The 22960-nt window shown below is 42.7% G+C and overlaps 1 protein-coding gene across 2 annotated transcripts in view; it reads right to left on the bottom strand.

Annotated features, from left to right (window-relative positions):
* The window catches only part of PALMD (palmdelphin), a 61222-nt gene that overhangs the window by 9111 nt on the left and 29151 nt on the right, over window positions 1–22960 (bottom strand). For both annotated transcript variants that reach the window (XM_077333001.1, XM_077333000.1), the window contains exons 2-5: window positions 17624–17669; window positions 8353–8433; window positions 2704–2834; window positions 635–749 (exon numbers count right to left, since the gene is read on the bottom strand). In XM_077333001.1, the coding sequence (XP_077189116.1) occupies window positions 635–749; window positions 2704–2834; window positions 8353–8433; window positions 17624–17668 (372 nt within the window). In that variant the 5' untranslated portion in view covers window position 17669. The remainder of the gene's footprint in view (window positions 1–634; window positions 750–2703; window positions 2835–8352; window positions 8434–17623; window positions 17670–22960) is intronic.

Raw genomic sequence — 22960 nt, 5'->3', positions numbered from 1 at the left:
TTTTGGGATTTCAGGAACTCAGGCAGGGAAGTCCTGTTCTGTGAGTTTTGCACAGCTTGTTGTTTGTTGGATATGAATCAGAGTTCTTTAGAGGACTCTTTGTCTGTGGTTTTCCCTGCCCTGTCATATCTCCCGTCTGCTTGGAGTTGTCAGTGCAGTGCACTGTCCTCCGCTACCGCAATTGCACAATGTTCCTACAGGTTTGTTTGACTTTCAGTGTGTATATTTGTTCAGGCTTTCACTGAAGGGGGAATAAAAAAACAGTGAATATTTTTCTTGGTTAAGGTAGGCAGGACACAAAATATATATTTTAATACTTTGCCTATGTACACAGATGATGGCTAATGCTGATCACCATATTTTATGCTAAAATAATATTACAATTCACAGCACCAAAGTGCAAAGTATAAATATCACTAGGAGTTATAATATCCTTGATTTCGAGATAGTAGTTATATGGGTCTGAGCAGCTTGCCTATATTGAGGCTTAATCACCTTTAATTTCCACTGCATGTGCCAAGTTGGGGTCTTATCCCAATTCCTAGCCTAATCCCCACCTTCTCTTCAAGGGATCATTTTTACAAAGTGACATAAATGACACGTGAATAGCAGGGTTTGAAAATTAGACGCTGACCTTTATGATATCTTCTGCTGTCCTTTCAACTGATTTAAGCTTCTTTAGGATGGCCTTTTCCTTAGCTGAGATCATCAGTTCTTCTTTCTCAAGGTCCTCTATTTCTTTCTCAAGTCTGCAAATGCACGATATTCAAAGGAAGAAGGTTTATCAATCCTGCCAGAAACAAGCAGAATGCAGAAGAGGTGCCACATTCATCCTCCAGAATGCAAAGGCTGATCTGATTCAAACCCCAGTTATCTTTGACCACCAACTATTTGCGGGCAGCAGAAAACTGTAGCAGCAGGAAAATAAAACACGTCCCATGTCCTTTTTAAGTGTTCGAAGGGATGCTGGGCTGTCTTTCACGAGTTTACAATGTCACCCCCAATTCCTTTGCATATTTCCTGTTCCATTTCATCCTCAGATCAACCCTCGGGTTTGACAGTGCAGCTAAATGGCCCAAGGTCACCCATTCAGCTTCACAGCTGCTTAAAGGTTTGAACCAGTTTGCTCACTCTGAGCCGGGGGATTCTAATTATGTTTTCACAGTGTCTTCTGTCACTATATAAAAGCTAAAAAGAAAATGTATTACTTCCAGCAATGTGTTCTCTTTGAATTCCATCCTTTTTTCTAACTTGGGCATGTCTTTGGATGCCAAAATTATTTTTACAATAGATCATTTAAAATAGTTGTTCTTTGACAACAACAACAAAATGATTCACCGGCATCTCTTGTGGCAAAGGTGCCTACTGTTGAATTTGTACTCATTCATTTTCAAAATGCATGAAAACAAAGTCTTTCTGGAAGCGGCCATGATTTGTTGGAGGCCTGTAAGTGAAAGATCAAAAAAGGAATAAAATTGCAGAGAAGTAAAACTAAGTGGCCTACCTGCATTTCAGGTAATCCTACCAGGTGATATTTGGACTACATGTAATAGATTAAGTGGCAGAAGGAAGCAGCATGATATAGTGGAGAACCTGTGCTTGCACAACTAATGAGCATTTTCCACTAGCTGTATCAAGCATCAGAGTGACCGCACATTAACCTCACATCCCTTACACACATGCATCTGTTGTAATGTGGGAGGTAGCCCACATTTTTAAAAAACACCATTGCTTGCCTCTTATAGTGTTGGGTGCTTATGGAGTTTAGTACTCTTTTCTTAAGAGTCTGGAAACTGGCATTCAAAGTGGATGTAGAGTAAGGGGTTTTAAGCAGGTGTTGCCATGTGCTCCTGGATACTTTGATGCCAGTTCCTACCTCCAGATCCCTCCTACTCACAGGATGTGGGAAGCCAGTGTCTACAGTTGCAGAGAGAGACCGCTGTGGATTATGAAACTTCAGACGCAGGAAATGGTCTTAAGGCTCATGGAACTTGCTGTTTAAAATGATGGTTGAGGAGGACATAAAATAGGTATTTTGAATTCAGCACTCACCACTTTCTGTAGAACAAAGCAAATCTTTTTTTTTTTTAAAGAATTTCAGAACTGGGATCCTAAGCAGAGTTGCTTTTGTGTAATGGGAATTTCCCATCATGCCCATCCCACGGAAGCTCAATATGCTCTCTGAAATGCACCTTTGAACCCTTGGGAACAATGTGCAAGGTGATCAGCAGAAATGCCTTTTGTGTGTGTTGAAGGAAGCTTAGAATCCAACCCTCAAAGATTTACGTATTCTGCTAACATAAAATCTGGAGATATCTCTAATGCACTGCAACACTTCAGGAAATGTTGATTCCTTGAAGTTATGACTGTCACCTGAATGTCAGGGTTCGCTTTTTTTTTAAAGTCAATATCTGACCATTCCAAGTGTTGACATTTGAAATGTCAAAGGCTTCACTTTCTACCATTTGGATTTAGAAAGCATGATGAAATCCCAGCCAGCTCGAGGGCATTCAGAACTTGATCTTAATAATACTGTTTTTTTCAGAAAAGCAAGCAAACCTACAACTCATCTGTAATTATTCAAGCAGGAGAATACCAATAGCTAGCTTAGAAGCATTAATCTCTCTGTTCAGGATAGAAAATTTGATCTGCACACAAGGGCTTTAAGGATAGTGGGGGTAAAACCATGAATCTGAGCAGTACCTGAGGATATTTTGTTCCAGCTCATTCATCCGTTCTTGATCCTCTTGGTTCTGGTTTTGCATTTCTTCCCGTTCTTTTGCAGTGAGAGTGTTTAATCCATCCCAAAGCCATTTCTCACGCAGGGCTTTCTTCTATGTATAAACATTTCAAGAATTTCCCATTAGGAATTTGATTTATTTGCTAGACATTTGGCATAAATCCCTATGTGAGACCTGTACTGACTATACCCAAGTGGTATACCCAACCTGCTGGCTCTGCACCCCTGTGCAGATTGATTGTGCTTTCTGCAAGTCTAAAGGAGCAGTGTCAGCACTAAATCATCCTGAGCGATAGCATTTTTGCACTAATGGCATATGAAGAAATTTTAGGCAGCCTTTGTTTTTTTTCCTTCCCTTTCTACTAGCATAAACACCTGGTACAAACATGCAGCTGCCAGCCTTCAGGTAGTGGCTGGGGATCTCCTGGGACTTCCACTGATCTCCAGGTGACAAGCCATCTTCACCTGGGGAAAAGGGCCTCCCCAAACACCATCCTCCTCAGGCTCCAGGATGTGCATAGCCTTCTTCTTCTCTAGGGATTTAAGAAATATTGGGCACACTTGATAAAAAGCTTGGCAAGGTGGCTCACCAAGCAGAAAGCAGAGAAAGAAGAGCTGTTTTGAACCCTGCTTTCTGCAACCTGAAGGAATCTCAAAGCAACCTACCCTTCCTTTCCCCAGAACAGACACCCTATGAGGTAGGTGGAGCTGAGAGAGTTCTGAGAAAACAGCTCTAACAGGACTGTGACTAGTCCAAGGTCACCCAACTGGCTGCATGTGTGTGTGTGGGGGGGAGGAATCAGATGCAGTTCTCCAGGTTAGAGGCCGCTTCTCTTAACCAAACTGGCCCTCAAGCCCCGAAGTGTCACCACTGCTGTGTGCAATTAATGCTACACCAATGCTGGCAGGCAGATTCTCCCACTCGATGAGGCAGTTTAGTGATTTTGGGCAAAAAGCCAAGTATGTCCTTGCACACTTCTGTTCCTCTCACCAAACTCAGGGATTTCAACCTAGTTCATAGGGTTATTGTGAGGATTCAGAGGATTAAGGGAGAATGTTAGCTGCTTTGGGTCCTCATTAGCAGAAGTCTGACGTACGAAATAAATAAATAAATATTCACACTATTAAGAAGCATATGCCAAAAGCAACCTCTCCTCCCTCCCTCATTGCCTCTGCAATCAGGGGAAAGGCTGCTGCTGCTGGTGCTGCTGCTGGCTAAGAGAGAGAGGATGGTAGGCAAAGGGAGGAATAGTAAAATCTAGTTCTCAGGGCAAAAATGCCCTCTGGAGTGATTTTTGGGAGTGTCACCACAATTCGGTTGATGGTTATAGTGCACAATGGGAATTTAAATTCCTCAGAAGGCCCTCTCCCCGCATCTGCTTGGCCTGTCTCCACCACACTCTTTTTTACACCTGCCTTGACAGAGAGTGAGAGGCAGCCTGCTTTTCCCAAGACAGGAGCTTGGAAAAGACAGGTTGCCAACCTCCAGGTGGCATCTGGGGAGTCCCCCACTAGTATACCTGATCTCCAGATGACATGATTCATTGGCAGCTCAGGAAGGTCGACTCTATGGCATTATATCTTTCTGACCTCCCTCCCCACCCCAAATCCCTCCTAGTTCCAGCTCCACTCCCCAAATCTCCAGGTATTATCCAATGCAGAGCTGGAAACCCTAGACAGTCAGCTTGGAGGGGGGGCATTGGGGGATAGGCAAAGCAGCTTTCCAAATGATGAGGAAAAATGGGGGGGGGGAGAGAAACACAATGCAAGTGAGCAAAATTAACTTCCCACCTTGCAGCACAAGGGAGAGCCAGAAAGCTAGTTCTTCTCGACACATGCACAATGAAATTGTACCAGCTCCTCTTAGACAGTCAATACATTACTAGATATACTAAATATATAGTCGACACATTACTATTTTTTAGAATATTTAATCTAGGTTCCTTTCTTTCATATCTTGTGGCTTGCTTGAGGAAAGGGACCTTCATTCTCTCATCCTCCCAGGTGGGGAATGATGAAAATATTAGAACCAGCTACAGTCTACTTCCCCCTCACAGCCAAGCTGCTTCATTTTCTCACTTGCTTTCTGTTGTAATCCTGTATTCCTTTGGAACTGTCTGCTTCATGGAATTCCTGGTGATAAAGTACTAGACAATTATGTGTTCATTTTTCATTGATTTATTGCCATATAGAAAGCACAAATCCTGGCCTGTCCAGTTCAAAACTGGACCCCTGGCAACTCTATCCTCTCTGTACCTGCAAATCTTTTTTCCCTTACCAAGTATTATAGCTGTTCTTCTTGCAATGAATAAACTAGGCGCTAAAACCCTTGTATATCTGTTTGAGAAATGGCTATTCAAGCATTTTTCTGTCTCCAGGGTGTGACTGTTACTTTATCCATAAGTAGTCTCTGGCCAAAGCCTTTTGTGGATAATTCATTGGAATACATGCCCTGGCAAAAAGATCAGTTGTTTTTTCTTGGTAGAACATCTTCCACAATGGGTAGGATGTGAGAAGGTTCCCACACTTGCAGCTTCAACCCAAAACTTCTGGTCTTGCTGTAATATATTAGTCATATTTTACACAAACATTTCTAGAGGTTCTGCTACTCCTGCACTTTTGTTTTTCATGTGTTAAAAAGGTACCACTAAGTCATGGGGAAGCAGAAGGAAATGCACACCAAAGTGGAAGGAAACAACAACCTGTCCAGCTTATAACAAAAGCCCACAGAAGAATTTGAGACAAACTGCTTTGGTTACCAATTTAATTCCGGACCTTAAGAATGCTAAACAGTTGAGGAATAAGGTGTTTGAAGGACCACGATAGAACCTTTGGGGTTTTTGAAATCAGTATGTGGTATCACACTCCACATACTTGAACTAGCCGACATTATGTGCAATCCACATGAAATGTGGAAATGAGCAAATTTTTCTGTATAAGGAGATCCCAGGATTTCATTTTTTTTAAAAATAGCAGATCCATTCTGTTTGTTGAGTGGATAGTTTTGGGTAGGGAAAATGTTCTGTCAAATGACATCTCAATCCAAATTGGGGCCTCGTATGTAAAATCTGGGAGCCCTAGCTTCAGATGCCACTCACACTTGCTATGAGATGTTCCAGTGCTGCCTTAATAACTTGTGATATATTGCACACAAGGAGTGCTACCAACATCTAATATGATGTGATAAGACTTTCAGAATAGTTTGACCAGTGGAATGCAACATTTGTCTCTTGTGGCTCACCCTGTACCACATTTCCGGTACTGAGGCATGATTATCTGTCATCAAGTCCCAATTGCATGCTTGGGATGCACACAGGCCTGTGAACTAGCCAGAAGAAAAAAATTCCCACAATATTTTTGTGGTAGCAAGGCATTCCATAATCGGAAGTAAATCTTGTTTGAGAATTGACATTTATGCATGCTAATAGAAAATAGAAGGAACATCTAAAGAGTAAAAGATATAGGATATAAAACAATTTCTTGTGTTGATCTGTCAATAACAATCTCCTCAGAGTAAGGAATAATAATTTAACCTATATAAATAAACAAGTTGTAAGTATGTTAAAAATAGGTAGTAACAGACCACAAGCTAAATCCAAAGGTACATAAAAGGTAGTAAAAGCCTTCCTACACCCTATCTAAGCAGGTAAGCTAGCAAATGCAGAGTGGATAGGTTGGGTCTTCTTGACAGGAACAATAGAATAGGAACACCAGCTGGCATTTAAGTTCTCTTCACTAAGGAACAGGTTAACATTAACGATGTTGTGAGATACTGAATTACTGGAAATTCAATGTGAAGAGGACCTCCTTGTGCCAAGTTCTTCTGGACTTTTAGTGTGTCATCTGGGAATACAGGCAATCAAAGGTTTCCTGTTTTAACAGCCTTTATAATAATGTAATAAATCTCTGCCCCTTTGTCCCCCCCCCCCCAACTTACTCCTGAGATGGGCAGGAGAGGTTGTATTTGAAAGCTGAGAGGAAAAGGAAGTTGAACTGTGTTCTTCACACCTAAACAATTTCCCTGCCTTCATACCACTTAAGCTAGGAACCCAAAGGCTGAGCTGCAAAAACAATGTTTTAAAATTGCAAATATTGATTACATAAAGTACACTAATTCAAAAATGTAAAAACATCTATAAATCACATTGTCATAATTTAAAAACATTACAATTCTAACTACACATGGAATAGACCAACATGGAATGGACCAAATGCGTTTTGACCCTTCAGTGGCCAAATACACTCATGCATAAAATCAAAGGGCTTGCAGGGAGACAAAGAAAAATCTGTTTGGTGCTGCTCCAATTAGTCTTCTTTCTATTATAAAAATATCTGATTTCGAGTCCACCATTTCTAATATGTACTTCCAGAGGCCTCCACTCTCTGCTTTTGCCCAGCTTTCAATCACCAGTGCATTCCCACATGTGTCAGAGACAGCTTTGTCATAGTTGTACTACTGCCCATCCTAAGTACTGCCTGTAGTTTATATTGACTTATTTGTTTTCTTGCCCTGGGTGCCTTTGACCAGGGTTGGGCATGAACTGGCTCACAAACTAAAGTTTGTGATGAATATTGGCAGTTCACAGTTTGCAAAGTGAAGTTTGTGACAGGTCAACCAGCACAAACTTTCCATAAACTGTCAAGTTATTCATGGACATTTGTGCTAGTTCATGAATGAATGTATTTCAAGACAGACTGTCAAAATATTTATCCAACTTCAAAGCAATGGAGTGGTGGAAGGCATGTAAAGGAACATCCAAGGGAAGACCCCTACAACTGCGATGTCTCTAGCTTGTGCAAGATTTGTTTTATGCACTCCTCAAACTCCTGACCTTATGTCTGTCAAAATGACCACCTGTTACAGACAGGGACAGGTTCAGGAGGTTAATTTTGACAGGCACAGGTTCAGGAATGCATAGAATGAACTCTATGTAAACTAGAGACATCACGCTTACAGGGGATTTCTGGCTGGTTCTCCTCTACCTACTCTCCAAGTTTAGTGAGAATTGGATTTACCAGTTTTGAGTTACACCCTGCCCAAAAGATGTTCCCAAGAAAGTACTTTCTAGGGAAATGTCTGCCTATGTCATTGTTGAGATGTGCAGCATCAACATGAATGGCCCTTTTCTCCATTGCCCCTCTACTTGCTTCCAAGGCCAGGAGGTTGTTCTACTTGGAGCAGCATGCAGAAGATAGCCCAGTTGCCTCCCAATCCACATGCTGGTCATCCTCCTCTTTTTGCAGCTGTCCCTGTCCCTTAGTTGGCTTAATTGGCTAACTGCCTCTCCATGTGCCTGCTCTCACCAGCCCCTCTCACAGGCACCATTTGAAAAAAATGGTGAGGCTGGTTGGCTCTGTCCTCCCCCTGTAATGGCTTCTCTAATCCTTTCTGAGCTGTAGTCAGAGGAGGCAGGAGGGGACAAAAGCACCACACCTCCTCTTTCTCTGCCTTCCTTTGCATCCCCCCCCCACACCTTCTTGGCCCAACCCCCTAGCCATGTCCTTTCTATTTCTTAACAACTTAGACTACACACCCATCTCACCAAGTGCACCTGCTTGACTGCTCAGCCTAATTTCTGATGAATGTGCTTTGACATATGGAGTATGTTTACCTTCAGATGCTGGTGTTTTAGCTTTTCTTCTTCTATTTTAAGACGTTTCTGAGTGATTTCTTCTTGCAGTTTCCTCTTGTCCTGAAAAGAAGTAAAAAAAAAAACAAAAAAAATTATCTAAGAGCACTTTTTGAAATTTCACTCATTGCAATACATGCACTGATAAGGAAACACACCATTGAAAATTTTGGCCAGCCTTTGGAAGAGAGCTAATGACTGAAAACTTGACATCTTTCATTAAGTGACTCTGATACTTTACAGCTCTTACTTTGGAGCTTTTATTGGCTTCTATACATATTTTATAGGTGTTAAGAAGAGGTGTGTGAACAAACCAGGCCTTTGAAGAAGGCCCTATAAGGGCCAGAATGCATTGGTCTGTTGGTTCACATAGTGCATAGCATACTGGTTTGCAACAGCCTATGGGCTGGACATATGTTTTTAATTCCTATAGTAATTTTTAAAATAAATTGTGCATAATAAAAGTTATATAATTTTAACAACAATACAGGCATTCAACCGTTATAGGTCCTAACTGTTACCAATTGGGTTTTTTTGGTTCCATCCCTGGAGAGAGAGGCTAAAAATGTCCTAAACAATTAAATAAAAATTCACTTCAGTCGACAGAGGACCATCATGCTCTTGGGCAATACTGCTTCGACCAGGCTTTCTCAACCAGGGTTTTGTGAATGGGTGGGAGTTAATTTTACACACACACACACAAACTCGTTAAAATTTTATTGGGTGATATGACCACATATGTCCATGTCGACTCACCTCCCCCCACTCCTCCAAAATGGCCAATGATGAGCCTGGAGGGGGTGGGAAGGGGAGGGGCCCTGAGTGAGAATATACACAGCTATGCTTCCCAACCACATTCTGCATGATTGTGCTACTTCTGGGGTTTCTTGAAGCCTGAAGAATGTTTCAGAGGTTTTTCAATGGTAAAAAAAGTTGAGAAAGGCTGGCTTGGACCAAAGCATTCCATACAGGAACAAATATCTGTCAGGACTGTTTTTGAGGTTGTGGCCCTGAAGGAATGAGGTGCATACAAGGCCCAAAGGAAGAACTGAAGAGGGAAAGGAAGAAAAGAGGAAGGAGGAAGAAGTGACTCTGACCAGGAACTGCAGAGTTGCTTGGAAATAACTTGTGAAATATTTGGCTACAGGACTCTAGTTTCCTATAAAAGTTTAAACATAATGCTCTGTTGCCAAAATCACTTTATTTATTCTCCTTTAAGAAACAGCATAGCTTTTGGTAGGCATTTCCCCCTAAAGGGACGGTGGTATCTGTTTCTCTTTCCCATCTCTGCTCCCGGCAAATTAGTTGTCCATCTCTCTGGCTATAAGTAGTAGGTATAAATTTGCCTCTGGTACAGTGTGGGTAGTGTGGGGGAGGTCAAAATTTCAGCCTCTGCTTGTGGTCAGTGAGTCAGACGACTCAGGGAGCAGGCACAAAGGACAGAAATAAACAAGGTTAGGTTATCACGTGCCTTGACCGTGAGCCTACAACCGAAACATTTCATGGGCCAGACGAGGGGACAAAAGTGTGTGAAAATAATAGCCACAGTATTTCAAAAAGGCATGAATCACACACTGCAGCAGACCTCTTGCCTCCCGGTGGAGATGGAGATACATTTGTCTCGGAAACTTATGCTCATGGAAAAGGCAACCTGCTTTCCAGTTTCCCGGCATGGCTGTATTAAAGGAAAGCCGTGCCATAGAGAAACTGCCAAACTTTTAAAAATAGACAAGTTAGTCTGTACTTGTTGAGAGGCTAACTAAAACTGAGCCATTTGTTGCTCTCTCTTTCTCTCCCTCTCCAAGTTCACATCCCTGTGACTCAGAACATAATTAAGCCCTTCGCTGGATGAAAAGGCATTGGGCATTAAAAGCTTTCTGAATAGCAATGAGTGTGAGAGAAACCTGCTTGCTTTCCCCTGCTTTCAGCTGCTGCAAAAAGCCACATACCTGTCCTGGAGTAGGAAGAAATGATGCAAAGTGGGAGAAACTGTATAGGCATATTTAAACTTGAGACAGAGAACAGAATTAGAGCAAACGTATTATCAGTGAAATGCCACTAACAGTTAGAGTTACCAGCTAGGGAATTTCCTGGGGATTTGGGAATGGAGCCTGGGAAAGGCCTTGCAGTTCACTCTTCAAAGCACCCCTTTTCTCCAGGGGAATTGACCTCTGTAGTCTGGAGATGAGCTGTGATCCCCAGGTCCCACCTGGAGGCTGCTACCCCTCCTGACGGAACAGAAGAGCTACAGGAGTGGGTTTTTTTGAATGGTTCTGTCTACTGGGCTTGGTGTAAAGAGGCCTTGGGGAAACCGGAGCCCATGATGCAAATGAATAAATGGAAATGTTTCTTGATGACTGTCGTTCTCCCCTCAAGGGGCCTTAAGTGTTAGGTGGTGACAAAGTCCATGTGCTCATCAGGGCTGGAAGTCGAGAGATGCAGAGCAGCAATGCTATGTGGGCTGAAGCACTTTGACATGTGGAATCCTTCTCTCTGGTGATGTGATCCTGTAGGAGTGTGAGTTTCCTTGCACCTGTGCTCTGCTTGGACACTTGTAAAGAAAGCGGATAGTACAAAATCATCAGACTTCTTTATGGTCCTGTTCCTGAAACCAGAATAGGTGCTAACCCCAGAACATCTTATGCCTCGGAGAAGTGGGAGTGCATTACAGAATTTTCCCACTGTCCCTTTTCTTCTTCAGCCCACTAAGCATCTCAAAATGCTGTTTCTGGTGGATGAGAGACTCCCATGAACACTTTGAGGAACATGGTGGGATCTACAATGGTGGCATCACATGAGACCCCCTCCATGGACAGAGATATATACCCACAGGAAATGGGGTTTGCTCCAACCCTGTATCATTTGCCATGGCATCCGCAAGCAAGTGTAATTTGATGGAGAAAAGGAGAATTCTAGCACATGGCTCACACTACTGTTTCTAGGTCTCCTAGGGTTTGGAAGTGCCTGTTAAACCAATATGAATTTGTGATATACATTTATCTCTGAAACAAATCTAAGGGCTCTGCATACAAGGATGTTCTTGGCTATAGGGAAACCGAGGCAGCTGCCTCAGATCCAGTGTTGCTGGAGGTCTCCTGACTGCTCTGGCACTGCTGCTTGCCGGCCTTGCTTCCATTTCTGGAGACATGGTGGCAATGATTGCTTCAGGGCATATTTATCACTATTTATTGTATAGTGTGTATAGTGCAGCCAGGAGAGCCGAGGTTTGTCTGGCAGCCAGGCAAAGGATGTTCGCGGTGGTTTTGTTCGGGGTGGTTTGGTCATTTTCCTGGCTCCGTATCATGACCCCTAGTGTTCCTTGAAGGAAACTTCTCAGATCTGTTGAGATTTGGCTATATCTTGCTATCTTCCCTCCTGAACATGCAAATACTATTTATCATTTTCTTCACAAAATCAACACTGATTATTTTACTTCATTTGCAAGCACCAGCCAACCATCCCAAGGAAAGGCAGCAGGGTATCATTGGATGCCATCACATTTAGGAAGCTAAGCGGGGTCAGTACTTGGAAGGGAGATTGACAAGGAAGACCCTATAGAGGAAGGGAATGGCCAATGCCCTCTGCATCTCACGTGCCTTGGAAGCCCCTTCCTGGGGTCACCATAAGTTGGCTGAGACTTGGCAGCATCTTACACACACACACACACACACACACACACACACACACACACACACACACACACTTTCTTCCAAATGGGCGGTGGGAATCTTACACAAGAAATGGAAGCATCCAGATGACATCATATTACATCTTGGCATGACTCATAAAGCTCCTGTTTTTTTAAATCTGTTTAATTTAGAGCTCATATAAACCAAATGTTCTTCATTTTAATTGGGAAACTGGAGTGGCTGCAGGTAGAGTATCCATTGGGATGCTCCAGCTGTAGGCACTATGGAGAGGATGGGACCCATAGTATGGCTATGCAATATCAAGAAAAGTTAGCAGAGTGCTTAATTAAGCTAGTGCACACAGCATGGCATTGCTGGCTAGATCAAAAACAACTAGAAAGCACAGAGTCTTGGTGTGCTATTAAACTAATATAACTATTTATTAGAGAACTCCATTCTAGCCCGGGAATGTAAGAAGACAGTCCCTAATCTAATCTAGGTAGTTGGATGGGCAAAGATGCAGGAGGCATCTCTCCACCTGCTATGCTACAGGCAGGCAAGAAGAAGACAAGAAAGAGGCAGGAAATAGGAAATTGTCCCTAAGAGACTCAAAGGGTCAGGGTCAGAGAGATCAGAAAAGTGAGAGATCAGTATTGCTATCTATCTCACTGACTCTATGGTAAGGAATCTTCTCCCCCTACAGGCGGAGGCAGCTTCCAACAGGATTAAGCTACACTTTCAATCCCCCCCCCTCGTCTGTGGCTTTGGCGAGGTCTTTCCCCTCCCTTCCATAGCTTTGCTTTGCTGCAGCATTACAGTACAGCTTAGTAAAATGGGTGTGGGTGTCTGGAGGGACCACTGCTATAACCTTCACATCTGCACCTTTGTGCAGACAGAGGAAAGAGAAGAGGTGTGTGGGTGTGTGTGTGTGTGTGTGGGGGGGTGACGATGGTGGCAGCAGGCAACAGGTTTAGACCAGGCAAAGGCTTCTGCAGTGGCCATGTTCCTGCCCATTCCTATCCCATCTGCTGCTACCGCCCCAGGGATGAATCTTCACGGACCAATCTAGACTCATTTGATGAGATTTTAAAAGGGAGTGATCCCCCATGTTCCCAAAGGCATTTCAGTTTCCTTCATATGATCAATAGCCTCACTTATGAAATGAGAAGGAGGAAGTTAATGTCAAGTCAGCTGGAGGCAATTTCAATTATAGAGGATTCAGCAAGTGGACACAGTTCGGGTTTTATTATTCTTTTTAAAATTTTTTGAAGAATTGTTGTTTTAGACCGGGCTCCTTAGAGCACCCTGGCATTTCTGGCATGCATCCCACACATCAAATTTTAAGATAGAAGGGGCAACCACAATCATGTGTCAGCCTGCAGAATGTCTCCCTGTCATAGGTGTACTCTTTCCAGTATCTCTTGTGTCCCCTAACCAAACAGCTGACATCTTTGTGAGCAGGATGTTAGCTGGTGCTGTTCTTCAGAGAGTTCTATTTTTAAAGGCTGTTTGCAAGGTATCCCACAGTCATAGTTTGTAGCGGTTCACTTAATCCTGATTTGAGGAACATCCTGCTGCCCATTTCTGCCCTTTTTCCTGGTGTCACTGGATAAATGGCCTTGAAACTGTCATCAGTTTCGGTCATCAAATGAGTCTGCATTTAAAACAGGGCTGAACCAAACGTTTGACAGTGAGCACTTTATTGGAAAAGGGGGCTTTTCTCTCCCATGCAGCATTTCCTCCTTTCACTCCTATTTGCCTACGTTTGCAGTCCTGATAGATAGTTGCCATGAACCCCTTTTGCAAATTACTCCTCCTGCTGCTGCTATTTATGAAGGAATCTGAGCCAATGGGCTTTAAACTTTATATGCTGATGTCACTGAGGACAAAGGAACTTAATGCAAAGTAGGGGGTTCCCTTTGCATTACTTTTATATGTTCTCAGTAATAGAAGGACATGGCAAAAGCATGTTAATTACGTGGCACAGGCAGCTGCAACATAAGAGAAGGATTTCGGAAACAAATGTCACCAATGCCACAGCTGATCAGGGATGCTTTATTTTAGACCAGGCATTCTCAACCAAGCTTTTGTGAAGCCCTGGGGCTCCTTGAATAGGTGGGGGTTAATTTATATATATATAAATCTATCTTAAATTTGTTAAACATTTATTGGGTGATATGACCATATATGGCCATGTTGACCTGCCTCCCCCAGTGGCCAATGATGGGCCTGGAGGGGGTGGGAAGAGGAGGGGCCGCAGGTGGGCATGTACACAGCTATGCTTCCCAACTATATTCTGAATGATTGCAAGACTTCTGAGGTTTCTCGAAACCTGCAGAATTTGCTAGGGTTTTCTCAATGGTAAAAAGGTTGAGAAAGGCTGTTTTAGACTGACAAAAACCTTAGAGGAAGGAGTTACTTGTGTGACTCCCCCAAAAGTATAGAGATTGAAACAATTTTTCTTTGGGGGGCAGGAACTGATGCTGGGCAGTATGACAGCCTAAATGTGAGCATATACACAAGCATGTTCTCCACCTTTTAAGAGCACCCTTCTCCCTTGAATGATTTCAGGAAATGTCAGACCCAATTAGAATGGTGAAATTTAAATTTTGTGAAATGTAAATCACTGGTACATGGTGGAGGCTCATACTGGAATACATTAAATAACAAAGGACCTACCGTCATGATCTGTGTGATGGAGTTTTTTTTTTAAAGGGCTTGAAGATACTAGAGCTAGTGTGACATTCCTTTAAGGCAGTTCATTTAAGTAAGTGCTATTTTGCTGAAACTCATACTAGTACTTTATGGCTATTGGAGCTAAGTTTGGATGTCATTTCAACCAGTGTCACAAAATCTAAATTTTGCAGCATTAGTTAATGTGGTCCCCTAAAGTAGCAATCCCCAACCTGTGGGCCGCGGAACACATGTGGTCCTTCGACTAATTGGAGGTGGGCCCTGAAGGACGCCTTCTCCCCCCCTGGCCCTTTACTTCATCCCCCCCCCAGCCCTTTACAACACACTTCAGGTGTCATTGTCTCCCATCACTCCCAGATGGGACTATCTCGTTGCAGAGAAACAAACTCAGGGTTCCCATTGATTTGTCATTGTCATGAGTTAAAATTTCCATGAAAATGAAATGTTCCTTATGTTCATTGTTGTGGCATGTCTGTATCTTATTTTGAAGGGATGTTTAAACATTACCATAGCGATCAGAGAGCGTTAGGGCAGTGGTTTAGAGGAGTAAACTACCCCCTCCCCACCGGGCCTCAGTAAAATTGTCAAGCGTTGAGTGGTCCCCGGTGATAAAAAGGTTGGGGACCACTGCTTTATAGGACACTTTCAACTATTTGTGTTGTTCCAAAGCCAAACAGAAAATCAGCACATTTATTTCAATGGAGGGGAAATACAGTTTCAATTAAACTGTTTTGTGTATTCTAGACCTACTGTCGTTTCTGGACCAAGAAAGCCCCACACACAGCACAGTACAGCAAAGGCGTTGAGTGGTCCCCGGTGTTGAGTGGTCACCAGTGATAAAAAGGTTAGGGACCACTGCCCTAAAGGATCAGGCTACTTACCTGCAACCCAACATGAAACCAACGTGCTAAGGGTGAATGAAACAACTTTAAACCACTGTAATAACTGGCAAACCCAGGGAATGCGGCATTGACCCACAGGAAACTTGGGAGCGAAAACAATGATAGCAGTGACAAAATCAGCCCTCTTTCATCTCAGACAACTGTGCTTTTAATAAAATCTAAATAGTAGTTTTGTGAATTAATGGCTCCAAAACACCCCATGAGCCTCTCAAAGAACAGCATTTAATAATAAATGTTGGTAATAAAGAGCCTGTCAAAATCAACAGGTGACTTTTCACCCCCAGTACCACACAACCCAAGACACATGAACAATTTCTCTCCAATTTCCCTTCAAGGGCTACTTTTTATAACTTGTCCGCAGTTGTCCTGTTGCTACTGGTCCAAAGCATGTGTTATGAAGAAAAACTATCCCCTAAGGAAAACAAATTCTTTTCCTTGCTGTGTTCACAATAGCCCTTTGCTACTCGGGAAGGCACTGGCAAACCACCCCGTATTGAGTCTGCCAAGAAAACGCTAGAGGGCATCACCCCAAGGGTCAGACATGACCCAGACAGGGGATACCTTTACCTTTACCTTTACCTTTACCCAGGAGTCAGTGTTTGTGGGAGTATGGCAACCTTGTAAATAAGTCTACAAAAGTGAGTAGTGTCCCTGACCAGACCTGTGTGAAGCATTTGTGACATGACAGCAGCTGGAAAGGGAACACTTTTTAAAGTTTAAGCTTCCTGTTCTGAGTCTTGGTGGTGATCTGTATTTCCCAGCCTTGCTATAGAATCAGCATTTGTTACCATGTCCATTCAGCACTTGCAAAAAAAGGATAAATTAAGGGATGGGCCCTGGTGACAAGAGGGTTACCAGCTTGGGGTTGGAAATACCTGGGGATTTTGGAGGGGGGGGGGTTGGAGTCTGAGGAAGAAGAGGTTTGGAGAGCAGAGTGACTTCAATGGGCCATAATGCTATACTGTCCAAACTTCCACAGTGCCAGATGGTCCACCTTCCAAAGAGGCAATTTTCTCCAGGTGAACGGATGTCTGTTGCCTGGAGATGAGATATTCAATCAGCCCATGGAGACTGGCAAGCTGATGTGACAGGCAGGAATCTTACATTTGCAGGGTTCTTGGTTTCTGTTCTTTGGCTGCATGTGCCTGAAATGTAACTGAGATTCCTAAGAAAAAACATTCATCAGAAAGGTGTTTTTCTTTGAAGAGGGTTGTGTCTAGCCCAGTGAGTTCTCTTGGTTAATGACTGTTACTACATCATGATATCAACAGGTCTGTTGGATAATGAAAAAGGGCAAGATCTTCTCTCAAAGGTATTGGGGTTCTGGCTTGAGGAAAGCTAAACCTTGCAGTGAGTTGACAGCACTCCTGCCCGTGGGTTACCTCAGGCCAGTAGAGAGCTGGAAGCTTTTTGTTGCTACACAGACTTCCCTTCCCCCTGATGCGTGTGCTCCTCCTGCTGAGGAAAAGTACAGCCATTTCCTCTAAATGCTTGGCATTCATTATGTTCTTTATGAGGAAAATGCCACCACGTGAGCTGTTTGAATGCCACCTATTACTCTGTTTTGTGGCGTTCATGTGAACTGTCGACACACAAATCCAAGTTACCCATTCAGCTCTCTGATGATTTCCTGCCTTCTTTCTTTTCAAAGCTGTAGAAGTGCTCCGTTTCAGCAGTCCCTTGGCTTTTTGACCTGGTGTCCTTCATATGTTTGCAGACATATTATTTAGCTACTTAGCCACAGCTTTGTGGATTAGCCACAGCATTGTGGATGTCCAATATAATGTCAATATAATGAGTGCATTATTCACTACCTGGGACTGCCAAATTAGAATCATGCTTGCTTGGGAAAGCCACTTCAAGCACAGAATTATACTGTACCTGCCCCCCTTCCCAAGTGTGCAGCTGACAAAGCCAAGGAAAATAAGCTTTCTTTAAATAACAATAAAGGATAGGCATCTGTTCTGATATGGCTGCCTCTAGGTAGCTTTAAAAAAAAACCCAAACAAAAACATAATAAGCACTTACTGTTATGGCTTGAAATCTTTCCTTCAGCAGTTCCGCTTCTTCCATTCTAGAAATAAAAACAGCAACACACAGAGGTTGTGAAAGCTGTAAAACGACCCCACATAGGCAAGCAAGGTGCCCTATGAGGAGGAGGAGGAGGGCTACAGAACAGGCGCTTCCGAAGAGTTGCAATCTAATTCCACAGAGGAGTGAAGAGGAAAACGAATTCCTGACTTCTTGAGAGCGTCTCTGAACAGATGAGCAGACAGACACATGTAATGAGGGTGTGCTGGAAGAGGCAGACGGCCAGAATACTGGCACGAGTTGACTGACAAGTTTGAACGGCAGGGAGCACAAGCCTTTTTCCTTCTCCAGCTGCCAACTTCTTGCTGTAATATGCACATTTGGCATACCGTAGATTAACCTTTAAGCGCCCAAATCATATTTTCCCTCTTTCCAAGAGAATGTTGATTGTTTCCTGAATGCAGTAGCACTTTCTTTAAAAAGATATATAAACAATCGAAACACAAAACATTGTTAACCCTTGTTGTCCATGAATAACAGCAATAATTTAGCATTTAGCCCATTTCAGAGTGGCTCAAGGACATTAGTAATCCTCAAAGCAAACCTTAAGGTAGAGCTATATAAATACACTCATTTTTGAGGGGAGATTTGAACTGGCTCACAGCTGTAGTTACTATGTTATTCCACGTATAATTTTAAAACTTAAAAAAATATTTTACAACAGAGAGAGAATTTTATACTTATTTATAGGTTATTTATTGAAACATCTTTAATCCTTTGTTTTGGTGTCCAAGATTAGCCAAATGGCTTACAGAGCATCATTACTTTCAAATTTAACCCAGCGTGATGCAATAGACTCCCAAACTAGAATCTCTTGAGACCCAAGTTCAAATCATCGCTGGCCCAAAGTTCACTCAGTGGTTTGGCACCAGTTGTTTTGTTTTTGCTAGGATGGCCAACCACAGCCTGAGAGATTGGGGGTGGTGTCTGGGGAGAGCAGAGGCTGAGGAGGGCGTGGAGCTCAGTGAAGATGTCACTTCCAGGTCAATGGCTCTTGACAGCTTCTACCCAGAAACCCTTGTGGGTCTCTAAGGTGCCACTTGACTTGAATCTAGGTGTCATTAACTCATAGAATCTTCATAAATAGGAAGCAACTTGACGGCACTTACAAAAACACACAACAATAAAAAATTCACTCTCAAGAGCTATAAAAGGATGCACACCCACTGCAATTTCCTCTCTCTCTCAATATATGCAGAACATCACAACCATGAATTTTCTGACTGAAACCAAATTGAGTGGACTGTATCTAATAAATAGATGTGCAGTGATGGCCACCAGGCCCAGCTACATGGTGAGGAACCCACAAGGGATTATGGGGGGCATCTCACTTTCCCCTGTATACCCCTCCTTGCACAATTTCCTCTTTCCTACTTCCTGGCAGCCTCCAATTCCTTATTTGTCAATCAAAAATATTTTAATTCAGAATTGTTAATGATGAAATTCTTAAGGGTTTTTTTTCTATTGAAAGATAAGATTTGTTTTTACTCTGAAAGCAAGAGTGTCCTATTCTCAATAAGTTTATGTCAAAGTTGGAAGTGATTTCACATTGCTAACAGATTGAGCAAGTTTTTCATCTATCTGGTTAAAAGGGCAAGCTCTAAAATACATACAAAACTAAAAAAACAGGTAGAACTGCCAAAAATAATATACACTTTGGCAACAATGACTGATTTTCTTCTGAAAAAGTTGAATCTGAGGGCCTTTACGCACCGGGATCTTTGTTGCAAATTGGTCACTGAACGAAAAATCGCCATTTAAAATAGTGGAATTCGTCGTTATGCATACCTGCCTTTGTAGTGGAATCCAGTTGCGTTTTGTAGCGTTTCCCACAGCTTCCGGTCTCGGCAGAAAAGGAAGCGCTATTCCCAAGCTCGTCCCGCCCCTGGCCGTCAAGCAGCCAATGGGCAGCCGTTAGCATGCTCCCAAACAGCCCCTTTCCCTTTAAGAAAGGTTTTTTTAAAAAAAAAACAGACCCATAGCAACGAATCTAGGTAGATTCGTTGCAACGGAGAGACCCATCCAGCTGCCTAATGTGAGCTGTCGTTTGATCGTATGATCGTTGCCACGCTGCCTCGAGTGATAAAAAAAAAATCCCCCCCCCTCTCACGGGCCCGATTTTCGGCTGAATTAATGTGTAAAAAATAAAGGGACTTTATTTCAGCAAACGGGCTTTTATGTGGTTTGTGCTTAGTGACTAAAGGTAAAGGACTGAAGCCAGGGAAGCCTCTAAACAGAAAGAGGCTCGCTGGTGCGTTTATCCCCGCTCGCTCGGAGAAAAAAAAATGGCGATCGCTTCGCCGGAAGTTTGGAGGACAGGCTCAGGAGGAGGGACTTTGAAGAAACCGCAACAATGGTAACGCACAGGTCTTTATCGCTAGTGTTACAGATTGTTTGCAAGAGTGTAGCGCTTTCCGGAGGGTGAATCCACTTTTTGGGATTCCCCTGAAAGCGCTACAACGAAGCGCTTTTTGCTGATCGGTTTCAGGAGTGTTGCAGATTGTCTACGACGTCGTGCGTTAAGGCAAATCAATAGCGTTTCCAATTAGCAACCATTGTGCGATTTTGAAGCCGTGCAAAAAGCCCCTGAGTATCATTAAAAACCTGGAATTGTTTCTCATCATGTAAATAGTCTGCAAGTGTATAATGTATATATACATGACAGTCAGTCAAGATCTTATTTTTGTTTGGCAAAATTTGTAGAGATGCTAGAGGCAATTTCATTTTGTTAAATGGCTCTGTAATATTCATATCCTACCTTTCTCTCTGGAGCTCAAAGCAATGTCCCTAAGAGTTTAGTTTGGTCTTCCTTCAAGGCAGGTGGGAGGGAAACAGAGGAAAATGAAGTGCCCCCCACAAGCCCTTGTGGGTTCCTCACCATGCAGCTGGGCCATCACTATTGAACCCTAGTAAGGTTGCTAAAATATGTACATGTTTACAGACAACAGCACCAAAGAATATATGTTTTTAGCATATATATTACAGGCAGAGGTTAACCAACACTGATATGTCTTTTGCCTGTGCTGCAGCTGTTTAATGGCACAGAATCTCTGTCTATCAGAACTGGCACCCTAAATAAGGTTGCCAGCTGGCCAGTAAAAAAAAAAACCTACCCTTTTGTTGGGGGTTGACTATACAGAGATGGGCAGATGAAGCTTTCCATTTTAACTGGTAAAGAGTTGATTACCCTAAGAAAGCAAGTTATAGCTAACACTATTTATCAGCCTTTAAAAAATGGAACCATTTGGTCACCACATTTGTTTTAAAGAATGCTGTTTCTTAACCATCTATTACCTAAGTTAGAGTCCTGCTGCAAAGTCATCCACAAAGAATTTCCCAATAATTGGCTACACTTGTCTTCTCTGTAAGACGATACCCAGGCTTTTGCCCTATCCATCCCTGGCCATCCTGAACAGCTGGTGTTTAATCTGCTAAATAACTTTTTAAGTATTTGAGGACTCCTGCTTTATCCTCCCCCAGGCTTCTCTGGCTGAGCCTAAACTAAATTTCAAAATACCTTCAGAGGCAGAGACCTTAAAACAACAACAACAGATCAAAGAACTCTGAGCCTCCCCCCAAGGATATGGTTAGATTTTGCCTCACTGAGGAGCTAGTGACTGGATTATCTATTTCAGGGGTAGTCAAACTGCGGCCCTCCAGATGTCCATGGACTACAATTCCCAGGAGCCCCTGCCAGCGAATGCCAGCGAATGCTGGCAGGGGCTCCTGGGAATTGTAGTCCATGGACATCTGGAGGGCCGCAGTTTGACTACCCCTGATCTATTTGGATGGGTACTTCCAATAGTTTAGAAATTTTCGGTTTTGACTCTACAATTGATTATATAGCCAATAAATTGCACAGCATTCTAGATCACATTAGATCACCTGCTTATACCAAACAGAAGCAGATTGGTCCAAAGAATTACTCCAGGATGAAAAGCCTCAAGTTTCATTCCAGATGGCGAAATTCTGCACCTACATGATTCAAGCTTGCCAGAATGGTAAAACATACAACCACTATCACCACATCCTTTAAGCTAATTTGATTGAACACTTTCAATTTTTATATTGTCTACAATTTTTATCTGCATTCTGGTCCATGACCGTATAAATAAACTTGTACTTGATCAACTGCTTGATCTTGGAGAACAGTAAATGTCCAAGTAAACAGTAAATCTCTGGCCAATAATGCTGATGGCTTTTCTTGCCTATTCTGTTATTTCTATAACACCTTGCTTTTGGCTTTTGGCCAGCTATCATTCCATGGAGACTAGCAGAAAGGATGACTATATCTGACTTGACCCTGTTGCATCAGTTGCCAAACAAAAATGCTAGTGGTTGTACTTGGCTGTGGATTTCAGGGCTGTTCTCAGCATAAAACAAAGTGTGACAGCTCATTCAAAGGCTCTCCTAAGCAGAGTTGCACCCTTCTACTCACATTGACTTCAACAGACTCAGAAAGGGGTGACTTTGCCAAGGATTCCATTGTCAGAGATACAAATCATTACTCTGTGCTAGTCAATGACGAGTAAACATGTATTGATGAACCTGCTCATAGACTATTAGGAACCTAACCAGTGGAAGGACTAAAACACTGTATGGTAAAATATTTTAGAGACAGAATGGAGTTAATGGGAGCAAGCAGTCTGCTGATTTTTGTTGTCTGGGCCATGGCCAAGAAAGGAAGATAAGAGCAAACAGTATATACAGTATAGTCCATTTATTCTGACTGAATTAATTTAGACTAAATGCCACAGGCATAGTATAGATCCAATCCTCATTCATCTAACTGGGCTTTCAAAACTCCATTGACTGTTGCGATTGTGAAAGTTTACAGTCGTACTGAGTTAGCTTTGGTACTGTGAAATTCTTTTGAGGAAATACAGATTTCCCATGACATTTCCTGTAAAATTGCTGGTTTGGTCCCCTGCAAGATCTGAGATGTACAATATATAGTCCATAGACTGATGTTGTGCGGTTTGGCCCTGTGTAGGATTAGAAAGTAGATGACCAGACTCTGGATTTAATGGTCTTATTGAGGTCCCCTTTAGATAGTTGTGTGTGCTTTGTAGATGCCCATGCTGAGTTTGTGTGTTGGGGTCCTGGACTTTTGTTCTGACAGCATTGCTGGTGGGATCCAATATATTATGTCTGTTGGCACTTCCATTTTTTCTAACAGAAAAGGAAATGCAGGTCAGGGCCTGATGTACTGAACCAGAGAATATCATTCTTGTAAATATGGTGCCTGTTCATAATTAAGAATGCAGGTGTATG

The sequence above is a fragment of the Paroedura picta genome, chromosome 4 (genome assembly GCF_049243985.1).
Source record: "Paroedura picta isolate Pp20150507F chromosome 4, Ppicta_v3.0, whole genome shotgun sequence".
In the NCBI taxonomy this organism is placed as follows: Eukaryota; Metazoa; Chordata; class Lepidosauria; order Squamata; family Gekkonidae; genus Paroedura; species Paroedura picta.
The sequence above is the reverse complement of the archived record's forward strand: the minus strand, read 5'-3'. Positions and strand labels throughout refer to the sequence as shown.